General features: G+C 39.3%; 1 protein-coding gene across 1 annotated transcript in view; it reads left to right on the top strand.

Moving 5' to 3' along the window:
- Positions 1-19,626, top strand: part of PXDNL (peroxidasin like) — a 508,882-nt gene that overhangs the window by 406,548 nt on the left and 82,708 nt on the right. Inside the window, exons 15-17 of the mRNA XM_073018080.1 lie at positions 4,255-4,363; positions 6,101-6,258; positions 7,826-9,320. Of these exons, the coding sequence (XP_072874181.1) occupies positions 4,255-4,363; positions 6,101-6,258; positions 7,826-9,320 (1,762 nt within the window). The remainder of the gene's footprint in view (positions 1-4,254; positions 4,364-6,100; positions 6,259-7,825; positions 9,321-19,626) is intronic.

The following is a 19,626-nucleotide window of genomic DNA, read 5'->3' as shown; positions in this document are numbered from 1 at the left end:
TCCCATCCCATCTCTAGGTTCAGTCCCCAAGTGACCCAGAACCAGGCCTTTCATGCAGAGCAGTGAGTGGCCACGTGGCCTAAGCTCCCCCTTTTCTGAAAGGACTCAATATTACCATTTGATTTTACCATCAATAATGGTGATAGCCTCATAGATACAGGGATAGGATTGCAAGTAGATGTGCATCAATAACTTTAAACATGTTTATTTTGTAAATCTACTGAGGCCTTTTTCTCATTTTTATTAACCCTGAGACTTAACAAAGAAAAATGATCTAATTGTCCCTCTACTCCTGTAAAATTTTGCACAAAAAGATGGAGAATACGCTCAGAATTTTCTGATTATTCTATTCCTTAGACCATTAACTGAGATGATTTTTGAGACAAATAACTACAACAGTATTGATTAATTCTAATGTGCCCCCAACACATTGGATTTGCTTACATAATACAGTGCTTTTCTAAAGAAATTTATAAAACTGTTTTTGCAATTTGTACCAAACAACACTGAAATCAAATGAATAATAAAAGAGTTAGTTTTAGTTTACTCTTAAACCACATAAACTTAAAAAAATCATAACTAACATTAAAACGAGAAAGCTTTGTTATCAAGAATGTTTTTGTTTGAATATATCATGTATTTAATGTGCTTTTAAGAATCTGAACAACTTCATGTGTTTTCTATTTGTGTAGTTTAAATATTTCAAAGAGTATTTGCATACTATTCCATTTTTTAAATTTTCTTCTCCTTTTCACTTTTACACACTGCTTGACTTCTGATTCTTATAGATAAATAGCAAATCATATTGATGGAAATGACAGTATAACACAGTATCAATTGATAATCGTGTGAGGATACAGATTGCCTATGGGTTTTAAAACACATTAATCATGAAAGTCACCTTATATGTGCAATGTGACATGCAGTTTTGAAAGAACTTTGCGTGTCTTTGCTATCTGATAATCACATCAGCCCTGAGCTCTGTGCTGAGCAAGGCTTGCTCTCTTCATTTAATGGATGAGCTGAAAGATGAAGACAAGGGTTGTAAAATCCCCATGCTTGTAAATCTTATACAACTATAACAGCAAAACAATTTTATAAATAGAATAAAAGCAAAAATACCAATCCAATTCACATTCACATATTAAATGATGATTTCCTGAAATTTACACTTTACATCAACTTCTGTCCACTATAATGAATAGCCTTTTAAATTTTGGCATCTCAATAGCACTACATCCTGTAGGGTAACTCAGTCCTAGCACACAACCTTCTTACTTCCCAATCCAAGTAGACCTTTGATAACATATTTTGTCCCAGATGCAGCGGCCCAGTGACAATACCTGACACAAACAGAAGCATGTAGTTAATGATGCTCTCTATATTTGAGGTCCAAAAGTGAAGGAGTAAAAGGGACAAAGAAAAGCTAATATGTTGATTAAATAATCAAGTCATACATGCCAGTGCAGACTGATTTGATTGATTTTAGTTTCTTTATTTCTAAGGTAAAAGTAAATTAAGTAGGCTCATTCCTACTGACTTTTTTTGAACACATAAGCAGACTAATGTAGCTATATTTATAGTATTATTTTCTCGTAATCATAGTAATTACATTAATTACTCAATTAGTTAACTAATTAATTCATTCCCTTTTATGTCCATACTCTGTTTTCATCATCCTTGTTATATATGTAACAACTATACTACATCTAAGTATTATATATTTTAATTCAATCATTTTATGATAATCTCTTTCTAGTTTTCTAATTTTTACCTTAAGCATCTTTTAAGTGTCTGTCCATGTATGCACAGGCAGTTCTAACTGTTGCATGCACGTTGAACATCCACCACATTTTCTAACTGTTGCATGCACTTGCAATTCTTCCTTGTACACTGGTTTGGTTTGGATTTGTGTCCCCGCCCATATCTCCTGTCAAATTTTAATCCCCAATGTTGGAGGAGGGGCCTGGTGGGAGGTGACTGGGGTGAATTTCCCTCTTGCTGTTCTTGTGATAGTGAGTGAATTCTCATGAGATCTGGTTGTTTAAAATTGTGTAGCCTCTTTCCCTTTGCTCTCTCTACTGCTCCAGTCATGTAACACGTGCTTCCTTCCTCTTCACCTTCTACCACTATTGTAAGTTTCCTAAGGCCTCCCCAGTGATCCTTCCTGTGCAGCCTGAGGAACTGTAAGCCAATTAAACCTCTTTTCTTTATAAATTATCCAGTCTCAGGTAGTTCTGTATAGCAATGTGAAAACAGACTAATACACCCACACTTCCACTGCTGTACAACCGATTTTCTACAATTCCTACTGCACAAAGCTACAATAAACATTTTCATACATATCCTTGTGGATTTCAATTGTAATTTTTCTACATATATGCATGGGATTGAAATTGCTGGATGAGAGGATGTGTGCATATGTAATTTTACTAAGTAACAACCACCACCTCCTCCCAACCAAAAAAGGCTCTAAATACAATCCCCAAAATAGTTGTCAATTCCACAGTCCTATCAGGCTGCCTGAGGATTTATAGGAACTCTCACTTCTGAGAAAATTTGGCTTTAACCAGCTTTTCATTTTTTGCCAGAATAAGCATAAAATGGTAGTTCATTGACACTTTAAATTTCATTTTTGAGGTTACAAGTGATTTTGAGCATGTTATATCCTTATTAACTTTTGAGCTTTCTTCTTTTATAACTTGCCTATATATTTTTTTCTTAGTGTATTATAAGGTTTCTTTGTATGAAACAGAATATCATTTCTGCATCAGAGTTTGAGATTGCAAATATTGTCAGCTATTTGTGTCATTTCTTAGTTATTTTGTTCATATTCTTACTTGAAAGGAAATTGTTAATTTCATCCAATTGAATTAATCAATTTTTGTGTTTTTTTTTCTTTCAATTATCTTTAGTTAATATGTGGTCAATCCCATGTATTTTTTGGACTAGGAAAAGCAACATTGGCCATTTTGAGCCTCAATCTTGTGGTCATGATAAAGGCTGCAATGACTTGACAACGGAGCCACCTACTTACTCACAATTGCTGCACATAATCTAGTTTGCCAAGAAGGATTTTCAGTATAGTCCTGAATTTTATTTTTTCCTTATAGTATTTCCCTACCACTAGTATTTTTTTTTCTTTACATTTTTTTATGTTAGTGGCCTTTTCAAGACAATAAAATCTAGGGTATATAGATGGTCATAATATACAGGAATTTTCCTGTAATGTCTAGATGTAGAATGCTATATGGGCACATCTATTGTGAAATATATATGCTTAAATATGTATATAAACACATATATAGATACATATATTTATAATAGCACCATACTATATTGTGGTAACACCTTGACTTAGGCTTACATTGGTTACTTCATTGTGAGTTCTTTTTGATAATACATACAATACCTTCCTATTACTATTTAAGTTTGTAATCACTTTTACTTCCCCTAAATGACATTAATTTCAAACTCAACATTTAAAGCTATATCAGCTTTTGCTTTCAGTATTTAGCAGTGCTAAAAAGTTATTGTTTTCATTGTCTGTGTCATATAAAATGTTACTCTACTTTTAATATCTCAAAATGAATTAGATACTCTGCTGATTATATCTCTGATATGAACTGTAAATATCATTCATAATTATTTTTGTTTAGTATTTGTTCCTTTATGGTTAAACTTCTTAAACCATTATTTGAAGAAAATTCAATAGATTGGAAATGCTTAGCTGTAAGTAAATATCTTCCTTTGTCTACAGGATTTAACTCTGCAGTATTTTCACATGTTGGAGAGCTATAAAAAAGCATAAATTAATTTTCCCATAAATCTTACTAAGAGTTCAATTCTTGCCTTAAGAAGCCTCTGTGGGATGGAACAATATTCACTTTGCCTTAATGTTTAACATTAAAGCAAGGTGGCTGACGAGATAGGTATTTCATACCTTCTCCAAGATGACAAATTGCTGACAAACTTGGATCCCGTGTGAATCAGCACTGTTCAAAAGGAAATATTTCACATAGCTTTACTAGATTTTGGAATAATTTAATTCCCTAAATAACATTGTTATTGTTAGATGAAGCTTTGCTTCAAGATAATTACCTACTCTCTGCAATGGGCATTATCATGTAGATATTGTATAACATTTTCATTGTCTTAGAGGTTTTCTCTTAAAAATGTAATGCCATTTATATCATATCATGCCTAACTTCAAGGTCTGTTTGATATTTATAATCATGGAATTGATTTTCAAAGCTATACAGGGTAGACAAGCTGGCGATGACTTTGTTGAGTCTTCCATTCTTGATGCTGTACAGAGAGTTGACAGTGCAATTAACTCCACACGAAGACATTTATTTTCACAGTAAGAATTTATTTTATATAGATTGAAAACTTGTTTTCATTTCCGTTCTACTTGGTTTTTATCATCTCCATAAGTCACATTATAGTGCATAAGATTGCAGAAGAGTGCTTTCTTTAGTCCTTGTGTATGTGTCCCCATCTGGGCTAGCCATCATTTCAGTTCACCCTAAAAAAGGGGAAACTTCTTCCCCATAGAATCTAAATGACATTAATTTATGCCAAAGGTCCATGCTATACAGGCTGACAATAGACACTAGGCAATGGGCTCTGTTACCTCAGCATCCACCAAACAGTGTCAGATGCAGTGCTCCTGCAATGTGTGAATTGAGAATGATTATTAAGTTGAACACACCTCGGTATAAACTGGGAGCCTACGACAAACATTATGTTTAGGATATTTGGCATTTTACTTTATTTTAATTTGAATTGGAATGTTTGTGGACTAGTAAAAACTTCCAATCCCATTAACTTCTCTGTGTTTGTGACATCAGGATGTATTAAAAAAAAATGATGGTTGGCTTCATCATAATGGAATGAAGTATATATTCAGTATTTGCAGTTAGTGGTCAAAAAGGGACATTGTAAAATCCCAAATTGAGTCTCATCTGGCTTCCTGCACATCCATAAACAGAATGGCTTTGTGGTCATGGGCATGTGTTCTAGAGCCACGCAGCTGATTTATATTCTCTCCTTGATTGCTCACTTCATTACTTTCTGTCTGGGTGACCTTGGGCAAGTAACTTAACATCTTTGTACCTCAGGCTTCTTGCCTGTAAATTGGGATAACAGTAGGAACTACTTCATGGATGTGTTTGCTAGGAAGAAAAAATGAGAGAATATGTAAAAAGTGCTTCAGCAGTGCCTGGAGAATAGAAAGTGCTTAACCAAAGTGAGCTACTAGCATAATTATTATTCTTCTTCTGTGACCTCAAGTTATTAAGATTCAAGACATAGAGGATGAAATGTACCTCAGTTGACCAAAGTCTCTAAAACAGTTTGCTTCACATTCTCAGTGCTTTTAAATTTCTTTTTAACATATTTAGTTCAGTTCTACAAATGTGCATAGACTGCTACTGTGTAGTGGTCAGTAGGCTTGGTATTTGGGATACAAGATAAATAATAGGTCAGTATCTCATCAGTAACCTAGTTCTTTCTTTAGCAGAGGAGACAATATGTCAGCAATTCAAGTACATCTTACTGAGTATATAAGAGACGTATTTAAGGATACAGGAGTAATAGAGAAGATGGAGTGATAGCTTGTCAGAGCTCTCAGGGAAACTGTACAAGGAGAGTGAGGCCTGAGCAGGAATCTAAAGGCAAGCGGGAATTTCTAGGAGATTACATTCAGGAAGAGAAGGCACAAAATGCCAAGTCTTGCAGACCGAGGTATTGCATAGTACCTCAGAAGGTTTACTGAGCCCCCTATAATCCATTCATTGACCCCTCCAGTTTAGAACCCCACCATGGATGTTGTTTACTGCATAAAACTATTATTTAAATCATCCATTCATTAAAAACATACATTTTTGAGTTCTGCACTGGGACTAACATTTGGAATCAAGTTGTTAGCAAAATAGGAAAAGAGCCCACAGCTCTTCTGTAGAGCTTCTATGGTAGTGGTGGAGCTTTCATTCTTCTCGAACGTTTGGGAAATGCCTTTTTAAATGCACAGTATTTGCAAGCTTCATGGATTCTGCAGTCTTGCCTTGTAAAGAATCATGTGTTTTGTCATTTGCAGAAAACCTCACACCTCCAGTGACCTGCTGGCTCAGTTTCATTACCCGCGTGACCCACTGATTGTGGAAACAGCAAGAGCAGGGGAGATTTTTGAGCACACGCTGCAGCTGATACGGGAACGTGCGAAGCAGGGGCTCACTGTGGACTTGGAAGGCAAAGGTCAGCTGCAAAACCATTCTGTTCTCGGCCTACTGCCCACAGAAAACTGACTACCACCTTAGCAATGGACACTGAACTTTTAATCTCCAGAATATCTTGGGAATTAGAAATTAATTTACTTATTACTTTTACCAAATAAATACAGATGTTTCTCATAGGAACTGTAATTCCAAAGTAAGGATGATAAATATATATTCAAACTTGTCTCAGCTTTTGACAGTTATATGTATAGAGAACAAATTTAGGAAACTTACATTAAGTGAACTTGCGTTTCAAATGTAAAAGATATTATTGTGTCTTACAGAGAAATGCTTTATTACCAGGGGAATATTCTTCTACTTTATCCTTGTAATCACCTGAATCATTCAGTGAATTTACTTGAAATTTCTTCTACCACTTATAATATTTATAATCCCTCCCCAATTCTTTTGATTTTTGTTTTTTTCTGTTGTTGTTGTTTTGCTTTTTGGTATATCCAAGTTCTTGTGTATTTCTTTTTAAAACCAGACATCTACTTAGTAAATGTCAAATGAGATGATATAGAAAGCTTTCAGATTTTCTAAGTTGTTTTCTTTCAAATGAAATAAATGAAGATTCTTTGCTACATACTATTTGTGCTGTGAATACAGCATCAACTTCTATCGGCTTCCCCTTTCTTTATTCTCCTTCAGAAAATCAACCGAGACATGGTGCAGAAGGCCTATCTGTGAGCTTGCTTCAGTCCTTAGAGCTCTGTACAATTTCCCTAACGGGCATATGACTGTCCCCGGTCAGCCAGTATGATGGGTTTTCAAAACTTCTTTAGCCAAAATATCCAGATTCCCAAGATTAGGATATCTCAGGATCCAGCCAGGAACTGGCTAACACGGATAAAGTGCAAATGGTCCCATTATCGCTTGCCAGTTTCTGGGGATTAAATAGGGATGGTAACTTTTCGTACGACTTAGTGAACAGTCTTTGTAGCATTGGGAGAATGCTGGAATTTTAAGCCCTGTTAAAAGGTAGAGCTCCAAGCCTGTCCCTTATTATTTTGCCTGTTTGCCAGGGAATGGCAGTTTATAGTAGTTCAGAAAGTTGCTGCTTAATCCCTCCTTGTCAAATATCATGTGGGTTAATATTCACATGATCCATAGTGACATTTCTTTGACCTTGTTCTCTAGAAGCACAAAACTTGAGATAAAAAATTCTGAAATGAAACAAACAAAAATCAACAAAACAGTTCTGGGATGTGGATGAACAAATCCTTGCCAACATCGTTCTTGTAAAGGCACAGAGTAGAAGTTAGTAGCTGGCTGGCACCTGTTTTCTTTCCATTTTGCTTCTTCTAGCAGCTAACTATTGTTTACAGGATGAACAGCACAAAAATAATCCAGGGATCTTCTGGAAACATCTTTTAGTGTTATAGAATGAACCCCCCTTTTGTTGTGACTTAACGAAATGTTGTTAGAAGTAAGAAGGGCCTCTGTCCACCCAGGGCGGGAGGGGTGTTCCCGCAGCACCTGGAGTTCCAAGTTGAGGCGCCCTCCCAGGCCCGCCCTCCTCATGGCTTTTGCCGCTTGTCTTTCAGAATTCCGGTACAATGACTTGGTGTCCCCGCGCTCCCTCGGCCTCATCGCCAGTTTATCTGGATGCACAGCTCGCAGGCCTCTGCCAAACTGCTCCCACCCATGTTTCCACGGAAAGTACCGCGCCCACGACGGCACGTGCAACAACCTGCAGCAGCCCACGTGGGGCGCTGCGCTGACCGCTTTCGCTCGCCTGCTGCAACCCGCCTACCAGGACGGCATCCGCTCGCCCCGCCGGCTCGGCCTTCCGGTGGGCTCCCGCCAGCCCCTCCCGCCGCCCTGGCTGGTAGCCACAGTGTGGGCGCGCGCGGCGGCCGTCACCCCCGACCACAGCTACACACGTATGCTTATGCACTGGGGCTGGTTTCTAGAGCACGACTTGGACCACACAGTGCCCGCGCTGAGCACAGCCCGCTTCTTGGATGGGCGGCCGTGCAGCTCCGTCTGCACCAACGACCCTCCGTGCTTCCCCATGAACACCCGGCACGCCAACCCCCGGGGCACCCACCCGCCCTGCATGCTTTTCGCGCGCTCCAGCCCCGCGTGTGCCAGCGGCCGACCCTCCGCGAAGGTGGGTTCAGTCTATGCACGAGAGCAGATCAACCAGCAAACATCCTACATCGATGGCTCCAACGTTTACGGGAGCTCGGAGCGGGAATCCCAGGCTCTCAGAGACCTTTCGGTGCCTCGGGGACTCCTGAGGACAGGCTTGCCTTGGCCTCCTTCGGGAAAGCACTTACTGCCCTTTTCTACAGACCCACCCACTGGGTGCGAGCGACAGGAGCAGGACAGCCCCTGTTTCCTGGCCGGGGACCACCGGGCCAACGAGCATCTGGCTCTGACCGCCATGCACACCCTGTGGTTCCGGGAACATAACAGGGTGGCCACGGAGCTGTCCGCCCTAAATCCCCACTGGGACGGAGACACGGTTTACCAGGAAGCCAGGAAGATCATAGGTGCGGAGCTGCAGCACATCACCTACAGCCACTGGCTGCCTAAGGTCCTGGGGGACCCTGGCACTAGGATGCTGAGGGGTTACCGGGGCTACAACCCCAACGTGAATGCGGGCATCATTAACTCTTTTGCTACTGCAGCCTTTAGATTTGGCCACATATTAATCAATCCTATTCTCTATCGACTGAATGACACCTTAGGTGAAATTTCTGAAGGCCACCTTCCATTCAATAAAGCGCTCTTTTCACCATCCAGAATAATTAAGGAAGGTGGGATAGACCCGGTCCTCCGGGGGCTGTTTGGCGTGGCTGCTAAATGGCGGGCACCCTCCTACCTTCTCAGTCTTGAGCTGAGCCAGAGGCTCTTCTCCGCGGCTTATTCTGCAGCAGTGGACTCGGCTGCCACCATCATTCAAAGGGGTAGAGACCACGGGATCCCACCATATGTTGACTTCAGAGTTTTCTGTAATTTGACTTCAGTTAAGAACTTTGAAGATCTTCAAAATGAAATTAAAGATTCAGAGATTAGACAAAAACTGAGAAAGTAAGTATGCAAATATTGCTTGGATTTAAACATTTCCTAGGAGAGGTAAAAGTGTTAAAGGTCATTTTGTGTGACTAGAATTTGGTTCCCAGGGGGTGTTGCAGAGCTTTTAGTACTTGTTGTTGTTGGAGAGGTTTAATATTAAAGGAAGGATTCACCGGAAACTGAAATCCCCCTTTCTGTTCCTTTTTCTATCCACCTCCTTGGAAATGCAAATATTGCTACCTCCTATTAACTTGCATTTCAGTTAGGAGAGGCAAGGCAAGCATATCTAGCCCATTTATGTTCTGTGGTAATCCAAGCAAGCCCCTTTTGTTGATATGAGGCCATACATTCTGATATAAATTCATAAAATAAACTGGCCCTTCACATAGGCCTTCTTAGGGAGAGAAAAGTAGTGACAATAAAAACAGATTATTTTTTGTGATAGTTCTAACTTCATGGTCGGAATTTAAGTTGGAGCTTTTTCACTGCACCTTTAATGTCTTTCGTTAAAGTATTACTGTTACTTTTTCTACATGCGGGATTTGAAGTTTCATTAAAACTACAAGTATACATTTCCAGGAATGAGATTCAACTGTTTCTCATGCTCACCAACCTTCCTCCTTTAAAAATATTTTTTTTAAAAAAAAGTTTCATAAAGAACTTTTGTCTACAGTAGGTTAAATATAGGAGACTAATATTTATTAATATTTTAAGGTATTTTTGTGTGAAATCTTTCAAAGAAGTTTAAAATTATAAGTTCTGTAGCCAATTGCCAAGATTAGGCCTTTCTTTGCAAAACCAAGACTATAAATACTTCTATGCCAATAGAATTTGTCACATATGTGGAATATCAAACTGTGAAAATGTGTAATGTATTTAAAAGAAATCAAAGCACCCTGCAGATTGAATTTGCACATTTCTTTTGGAAAGGACAATGATTTGGATTCACAAAGACCTGGTTTAAATCTCTGTTCTACCACCCAACAGTACCGAGAGTCTGTGAAAAGTAAACAGTTTTCAATCTCAGGATACGTATAAAATGAGAAAGTAGCACCTTCTTCTCAGAATTGTTTAAAGATTAAATTACATAAAATGCATCAGATACTTGGCCCCATTCCTCCTGCATCATAGGCAATCAATAAATGTCAGCTGTAGATGTTTTATTATAACATGATAATTTCAATTGTCAGGGGCATTATGATATTGCACATCTGCTCAGATCCAGCCCTGTGGTAGGCGTGAGAGCCAAGATGACTGAAACAGCATCCACACAGGGAAAGCCTGACAGCATGTGAGGGGAGCCAGGGAGCTGCCGTGATCAGTGTGGAAAGGGCTTGGTAAAAGTCGTGATCAAATGCTGTGAGCACACAGCGGTGAGAAATGGAAGGCTCACAGCAAGCCACTGATAAGAGATGCCATTTGATCTGGTCTTAGAAGTTTCAGTGTAAGAGGCTAGATGATGGGGAACAGCAGGTAGCATCTGGGGTGAGGGACTGAAAGCAGGAAGGCGTGGGGTTGAGTGTCAGGAGGAGAGAACAAAAAAGTAATAGGGGATAGGTTTTAAAGAGGCTGTGCGCCATGCAAGGGAATCTGATCTTCACTCCGTATTTAACTCTAAAGCAGGAGAGTGACCTGAAGAGAGACTCTTCCCTGACACAGTAACTGGCAGACATCTGGAAGGTGTATTGTAAGGAGGAGAGGCTAGCATAGCAGCCAGGAATCCCACAGCTACTAGAGTCATCCAGGAGAAGCTCAGAGATGGCACAGATAGGCTTGTGGCCATGTATGCAATCCTATCAGAATTTTAAATGTTTCCTGTGGGTAGATTATCTGGATTGGAAAAAGCTAGGAGTATGATGTTTTGTGCAATTTGAGTCCCACTTCTCAATTGGCAGCTAACTTGTAAATTCACCACAAATTAGGATACCCGGAATGTTTCTTCTTACAAATTTCCTGTCCCAAATTCCTCCTAAATCATGTGGTTCTAGTGTTAGCTGTATTAGCCTCCACTGCGGGCCACTGTCCATCCTTGCAGTGGCCGATGTGAAGTATGAGTGCAAGATGGACAGCAGCTGGGGAGACTGCATTGAGCATTCACTCAGTGACCTTTCTATTTGTTCCTTTCATGTATATGGGATATTAGCCCCAAGAGTCTATGCAGCCTAAATGTTGAGTCGTTATCCTTGCCTGGGAGAATGTTTGAACTAGTGGAACTCTGTGCAGCCTGGTGCTTGGCATCAGCAGGAGGAGGAGAGCATTGCTGACTGGCATGGGTGGGTTGCCAGAAGTCAGCAGAAGCCAGATGCTTTTCGCTTAGGCTGTTACAGATGCCTGACTTTCCCCTTTCATTCATGGCAAATTTGTAAAATATGAAACATATACTCATTCAACTATGAGTGCAAAATAAATAAATTGGAATGTTTTTTTACAGTGTTAGTCCTCAAATCTGTAGATTGCAATTTCTCAGGAATGCTGAAGATAACATAGCTTTAAGTAGTTTAATTTACATAGTATTTCTTTACCCTATTACTTCTTTTCCTTTTTGTGTCAATTCACAAGTGTGGTTTTAGGACTTTGTTTTTAAATCACTTCAGTCCACTGGGTGGGGGCCCTTGTCTCTGCCTCTAAGATGTGCCTTGAGCCCTGTATCTTCACATGGCTGAGTGGAGGGAAGACAAAAGGAGCAAATGTGATGTGAAGCCTCTTTTATAATTCATTAATAACTTTCATGAGGGTTCCACCCTCATGACCTGATCTCCTAAGACCCCACTTGTCAATACCATTACATCGGAGATGAAGCTTCTACATTTGAATCTGGGGGAGACACATTTAGATCATAGCAGTGCGGAAACCCAATCCTAAAGCAGATGGCAGCTGTCTCTGAAAGACTTGGCTGTGAGTACCAAGAAGGACATTTGAGATACATGAGAAGTAGGGTCAAGATTGGCACCAGGGCCCCTGTGATATGTGTGAGACATGAAACGCCATGGGTCTTGCTGCACCAAGGAGTCTAATCCTAGAATTAGCATCGGACTCATCTCACCCCCATAACATTAAGAGGCACCAGGGAAACTGACACTTTTTTCTAAGTGGAATTGTACATGGAACACTGCCCTCTAGAGGAGAGGACAGCAGAGGAGTTCCCGGAGAGGCGGGCGGGGGCTGGGTGGGGTTCCTCGGCATCTACTCCTCTGAGTTCACTGCTCTGAGATCCACAGACCACAGCATTTGCCAGTGGGATTTGTGACATGTACAAACATCCTGCCTCCTTCAGTACCAAGAGCTCAGGAAATCTTTTTTTCATTTTGTTTTCTTGGTTGAAAGGTGTTTTATTTTTTAAAGAGCTTGTTTTATTCCAGGATCATATGAAAATGAATTATTTTCTTTTTATAAGAGTATTCTCGCTTTCAAGAATCACACTGTTTCTTTTTATTCTTCCTAAAACATGTAATGAGCAGAAGGTGAAGATCAGTTATCCACTGAATTGTGAACGTAAGTTCCTAGAGAGGCCATTTTTAAAGCTATTTTTTAATCTTCTTTTGAAAACATAATACTGTGTGAGATTTTTTGTGGATATGGTTACTTTTGGTTTTGAGTACGTATAACTTTATTTGTCACTCATAATCACAAAAATGTGTAACTGCCTCGGCTTTTTTTTTTGTTTTTGTTTTTTTTTTTGAGACGGAGTCTTGCTCTGTCGCCTAGGCAGGAGTGCAGTGGTGCCATCTCGGTTTGCTGCAACCTCCACTTCCAAGATTCAAGTGATTCTCCTGCCTCAGCCTCCCGAGTAGCTGGGATTACAGGTGCGTGCCACCACGCCTGGTTAATTTTGTATATTTAGTAGAGAGTGGGTCTCGCTATGTTAGCCAGGTTGGTCTCGAACTCCTGACCACATGTGATCCGCTCGCCTCAGCCTCCCAAAGTACTGGGATTACAGATGTGAGCTACCACGCCCAGCCCTGCCTCAGCTCTTTAAAAAAATAGATCATATTTCACCAATTAAGTAACTTATATTCTGTATATGTACCTATGTTATGATAGCTTCACTTGATAATATTAAAAATAAACAGACAAATTAACAAAAAAAAAATTTAATTTCTTCCCTCTTTCCACTCCTGGTTTCAGGAGGTGAAATCACATGATTCCTTCCCAAAAACTTGCATTGTCTGTCTTTGTCTTCCTGTGCCAGGAAAGGTCGCCCCTTTCCCGTGGGCTTGACTTTTCCTTCTTCTGCATGTTCAGCTGTCATTCCTCTGCTAAATATTTATCAACTTTTACATTCATGCCAGCCTTAAAAGACCTTGCATCGGCGCTACCCCCTCACCTTTCCTGAGTATTTAGTAGGCCCAGGAGCAACTTTAATTGCTATAAAACAGTGATTATTGACCATTTCACATAAGACCATCTCACAAATCTAGTAGAATCTATGAAACTTCTTTTGCAGGAAGATACAGCAAAGATAGAAAAATAGACACCACATTCTGTGTGTATTTTCAGAGGACTCACAGATCCCTGGGTGCCCCCTATTCCTTCGCTGATGTAGTGTCCCTTCCTTGCTGGCATCTCAGACACAGGAAAAGGGTGCTTCTCTCCCATATGCCTTCAAATGGCTGCTCCCTTGGCCAAAAAGCAGCCACCAGATTTGCGACTACCATGCACTCTTAGTCAAGGACCGGACCTTTTCTCCTATCCCTTTTGGAGGCAGTGACTTTGTTCTTTACGTCACAGGAGGGTCCTGAGCTGCTTAAACCTCTGGAGGACCAGCGTCTTGTCTTCATCTCTAGTCTCTGCTTCTTTCTGTTCAGTGTTTTCTTCCTTTCTCCCTCAGCTCTCCTATCTCCTAATTTGTGCATATGGTGCACTGATGATGGCTCTCTCCTACTCACAGGTTTATAGTCTTTTATGATATAGCTAGCACAAGAGTCTTAAGTATCACATTTTTTTCTAAACAATACTTTTATAAGGATATTATATTATACAATTATACCAAGTCTTGTTGTTTGACTCTAAATGCCAGTTTTAGAGCCTTGCCATCCCTGGTCATTTTCATTGCACGGTATTTCTGCTTTTCTAGAGAACATATTAATTGAACGACAGGTTCCAAGAGTGTGTACTCCTTGGTAGCAGATATATTGTCTAATTTATCTTTGAATCCCTGGAGCTCAGCCCAGGGCCTAGCACAAAGCAGCTGCTCTCTAGATATTTCATTAGGGAAAGTGGGACTTGCTTGGGTGAGATTCATTTTAATTTTCCAAGGGCCTTTGATTGGAAAATTATTCTTTGCTTGAACACCTTTGACAAGAGAAATGTTCTTAGGTGAAAACTAGATTTTTACGCTTATTCTTACCAATTTATTTTTTCATCAACTATTAAGTGGCATCAATGAACTATGATTATAATCTTTTGTATAATCTTTTATACAAAAGAATGAGAAGTTACAACAGAGAACATCACATGTTTGATTCTTACATGACCTTAACCCCAATTTCAAAGTTAAAAATGCACACACTTAACCAATCAAAACTTATTCTGTCAACACTATATCCCTACAACACAGAAGACACACATGCCTGAGCAAATAAAAAGTGACAAGAGGCCAATTAAAAATAAGATTGTCAGTCAGTTATCCCCAAAGGTCCATTTCTTAGAAGGCATGCAGTTCTGTTTGTCTAGCAAAAACAGAATGCAAAACAATTTAACACCTTAAAGTATGACATTAATTTAACATCAGTTGTGTAGACAGCGGTGAGTCTTAGTAATTGTGTTTTAGAAGTTATAAATATAAACAGGTTGAGCATCACTAATCCAAAAATTCAAAATTCCTCAAATGCTCAAAAATCAAAAAGCAAAAATGTTTGAGTACTGTCATGATGCCACAAGTGGAAAATTCCATCCCGAACTCATATGACCAGTTTCAGTTAAAAGAGGTGCACAAAAGCATCCCCGAAGGAAAAAAGACTTTCACTACCCCCTTCAGCTGCAATATATCTTATAAGGTGTATGTGAAACATAAATGAACTTGGTGTTTAGAGTTGGATTCCATTCCCATGATATCTCATTATGTATGTGCAAATATTCCCAAATCCAAAAAGATTCCAAATCTGAAACATTGCTGATCCCAAGCTGGATAAGGGATACTCACAATCTGTGTATAACTTCTTCACTTTGAGAATCTACTTTTTATTCCTACCTTTGAAAATTGTGTAGTACTATGATAGATAATTTTACAATTATAAAAATTCAACTGAAGAAATCTTTACCATTATGTTACCAAAATTTAGCACTTACAGAAATGAAGATATTCAGTTGTTCCTCATTATATACTGTATGAAATCATAGCAAATACTTTATAGAAAACTTTATGCTTTATTTCACTTCTAAATTCTATTGTTACCAACAGAGTATATATCTGAATGCAATTTAATGCATTTTGTCTTTAAATCACCAAAATCTGTCTAAACTAAACTAAAATTTTCAATTAACATCATGTTTCAAAAGTGGCATGTGGTACAATGCACACATTTTAAGTGTACAATTTGATGCCTTTGAACAATATTCATACCTCTATAATCATTACCCCAGTGAAGACAAAGAGCATTGTCATCATTCCGGAAGCATAGCTCATGGTCTTTGCAGTCTGTCTTCTCACCCAGCCCCTTCCCAGCAACCACATATTGGAATTCTCTCACTGTATGTTCATTTTGTCTCTTCTAGAACTTTACATAAATTGAATCATACCGTATGTATTGTTTTAAGATTATTTTGCTTGGGATTTTTTGAAGTTCACACATATTGTGAAGTGCACCTGTAGATCATATGTTTTGTTCATTGTGAGTGGTATTGTTTGTATGAATATACAAATATTTGTTTAATTTTCTATTTGAAGTGGCCATTCGGGCTGTTTCCTGTTTTTATCGCTTCTGAATAACTCTGCGATGAACGCTCATATGCAAGTCTTTTTGTGGGCCTATGATTCCATTTCTCTTGAATGAAAAACCTAACAGTATAATTTCTAGGTCACTTAGTAACTCTGTGTTTAACTTTATAAGAAACTGCCAAATTGTTACCCAAAGCGGTTGTAATATTATTCCTTCCCACTGGCAGTGTAGAAGACTTTATATTTGCTTGATTTTTTTCTCCTGTCTGTTCTTCTGGTTGGAAATATTCTATTGATTTTTCCTGCTAGTTCACAGACTTTCTACTGTCATCTTCAATCTCCTTTTACATATATCAACTGAAATTTTCATTTTGATTATTGCACTAGTTCTAGAATTTACCTTTTTTATGATTTTTAATTTTCTTTTTATATTTGTTTAAATGTTAATTCAATAAGAGCATACCTTCTTTAATTTGTTAAATACATGTATAATAGTGGCTTTAATGTCCTTTTCTGATAAATTAAACATTACAGCCATCATTCAGGGGTTCATTACTTTCCTAAGTGTGAATTCCAATTTTGCTTCTTTCTCTGTCTTGTAATTTCTAAGTGCATATCAATTACTGTGATTCTGTCTTGTATTTGCATAAGTTTTATGCTTCATTTGGTTGGAAATGTAGAAACTCCATGAATGTCTCCTAAGCTTCGCTTACGTGGGATGGCTGAACTTCCAAATGCTGTTGGCCATGCTAATCTTGGCAGGGCTTGGTTTTCAGCTCTGTTGAGTAGAATTTATCCTTATAAGGATAGAAGTTATTCTGTTAAGACTTGGAGACGTGGCAAACTGCTGTCCGACTGCTCTCTGGGTGTTACTGAGGTGTTACAGCCATCACCGTGTTCTGATTCAACCTTCTGCAGCAGTTGCCCTGTGTACACCTCACGCAGTTCCTGTTGCTCAGGTGTCAGCCAGCCATCCCCAGGGCTGTGAGGAGCCCCAAGGTAAATGTCTGCCCCCTCCCCACTGCAGGCCCTGCCACCTGTTCCCAGCTGCTTCAGCTTTCTGGAACTGGGATGGCAGCCTCTTGAGTGCAGCTGCACCTTGCTGTGCTGGGATTCTAGTGCTTGTACAGTGTGTGGGAAGTTTCTCCTAGACGGAAACTGAGGCCATTGTCATGAGTTTCCCTCTTCTCAGGCTCCTCAGTCTGAGATTGTGATTGTTTACGATGGGAAAACTAGTCTCCTTTCCATCACACCATAGCCAGAAACAAGTTTACATTCATTCTAAATTGTATTTTTCCCCTAAAATTTTAGCTCCTGAGCAATTGTTCAAATGAAAAATTTTTACCGTAATTAACTATGTATTTTAGGCCTCTCCCTACTTACACCTGAGTGTTCACAGCAGCTCTCTTTACATCCTCCTGCAATGCATTTCTTCCTTTGTATGACACCTAGTATTGTTACCCCTGCAGAGCTATTTTTTCATTGGTAATATCACAGAACTTTGCACCTATTAATATTAAAATACTTATAGTATATTGCAACTATTTACGTACGCAACCTCCATATTAAAATGTGAACATTCTGGAGGAGTGTGGCTTATCTCCTTAAGTGTCTAACAATGCCTGATTCTTAGTATTTGTTAAACAAGCAGAAGGATTAATGGAGCGCATAAATTTTGTTGGTTTAGTTTTTTGTTTTTGAGGCATTATATTTCCTGTGGCCTTAGATTAGGGACGTGAACTATGTAAACAATTTGCATTTTTAACATATCTAAATAGCAAACCAGAAATTTAAACAACAGTCCCAAAATCTTTAAAAGTAATAGTATAATTTGGTCATAATTGTAACATGAATATAAACATTAGAACTGATTCAAAACCCATTTCTAGCTAAGGAACTAAAATTGGAATTGTTAGCAGGCATGCTTATATTTTATTTCATAAGGACCTGCTGTACAAGAATCGTCCCCAGTTGATAATCACTTTAAGAACAGTAGTAAACTAAAATGTATTCAACTTTTTATGTATCTGCCCAAACCTTTAATAACATATTTTGATTTTGTATCAGACCTAATATATATAGGTTCATATATGACAATTGTGTGAAGACCACAGTTGAGTGGCTATGGCAGAGACAGCGATCAAAATATTCAAAAATAAAGTATAGCAAATAAGTTTACAGGTTTCAAGTGCAAAGTGACTGTTTAGAGGCTAAAAATATGAGTAAGTCCTTTTTTTCCTTCCGTGAGGAAAAGCCTGAAAATTGCTTCCAACACAAGATCTTACAGCAGGGCTGATTGGAAAGAATATCTGGACTACAGTATGAATGGTTTATTTGTTTATTATTATTACCACCATTATTTTTGAGATGGAGTTTCATTCTTTTTGCCCAGGCTGGAATGCAATTGTGCAATTTCGGCTCACCTTAACCTCCGCCTCCCACGTTCAAGCGGTTCTCCTGCCTCAGCCTCCCGAGTATCTGGGATTACAGGTGTGCACTACCATGCTAGCTAATTTTTATATTTTTAGTAGAGACGGGGTTTCTCCATGTTGGTCAGGCTGGTCTCAAACTCCCGACCTCAGGTGATCCACCTGCCTCGGCCTCCCAAAGTGCTGGAATTACAGGCCTGAGCCACCACACCCGGCCTGTTTATTTTTTAATCCCAGATTGATGTTTCTGTGCAACCAGGAACTTTCAGGCCACAGTCATTGCTGAGTCATGTGGAGCCACAGGTGCTCTGCACTCCCGTCGGGAAGGCCTCTGGGGACAGTGGGTCTTCCCAGGCCCCTGTGCTGCACTACCCCATCCAGCAGCATACATGGTGCCTGCAGCCAGAGGCTTGCAACCAGGCATGTGGCTTTGTCGTATGGAAAGAGAAAAAACTCAGCTTAGCCATCATCCCAATCACACATCATACACACATGAATCCTGCAGTCAAATTCCCATTTCCTGTCTAGTCCATCCCTTTCTTCTCGCAGGCATAGGTGGTCTGCTGAAGCTGCGTTCCCTGCTGTAGCTGTGTTTATTGCTGATCTATAGAACCCATTTATTTCTCAGCCAAGTGCAGCTAAGATCCATTAGTGTCAGTACCTGTAGCAAGAGAGGCGTAGGTAGCCATAAATTAGCTATAGTCTTCGATAATCTTCCCTTCGAAAAACAAGAAAGGAGCAGTGGGGAGCTGTGGAATTGTCCTGTGACAGTCCCATTACTCAGTGGCATTCTGCTGGCAGAGTCGGGGGTGGTGGGCTAACTGCCCTGAGAGTAAATTGGAGTTAAGTATGGGTCTCATTAGGCAATAATAGATTTTTTAAAGTTTTGGAAAGCTCTTTTATTCTCTGCCAAAACAAAAGCAAGCAAGCAAGAAGGAACATAGCCATTTATTTTCTGTTTTTCTATATATCTCTTCTCAATGTCCTGTTTTCTGCTTTTTCAGTTCCTTTGTGA

Source organism: Chlorocebus sabaeus, chromosome 8 (assembly GCF_047675955.1).
Source record: "Chlorocebus sabaeus isolate Y175 chromosome 8, mChlSab1.0.hap1, whole genome shotgun sequence".
Taxonomy (NCBI): Eukaryota; Metazoa; Chordata; class Mammalia; order Primates; family Cercopithecidae; genus Chlorocebus; species Chlorocebus sabaeus.
This window is presented reverse-complemented; position numbering and strand designations above follow the sequence as displayed.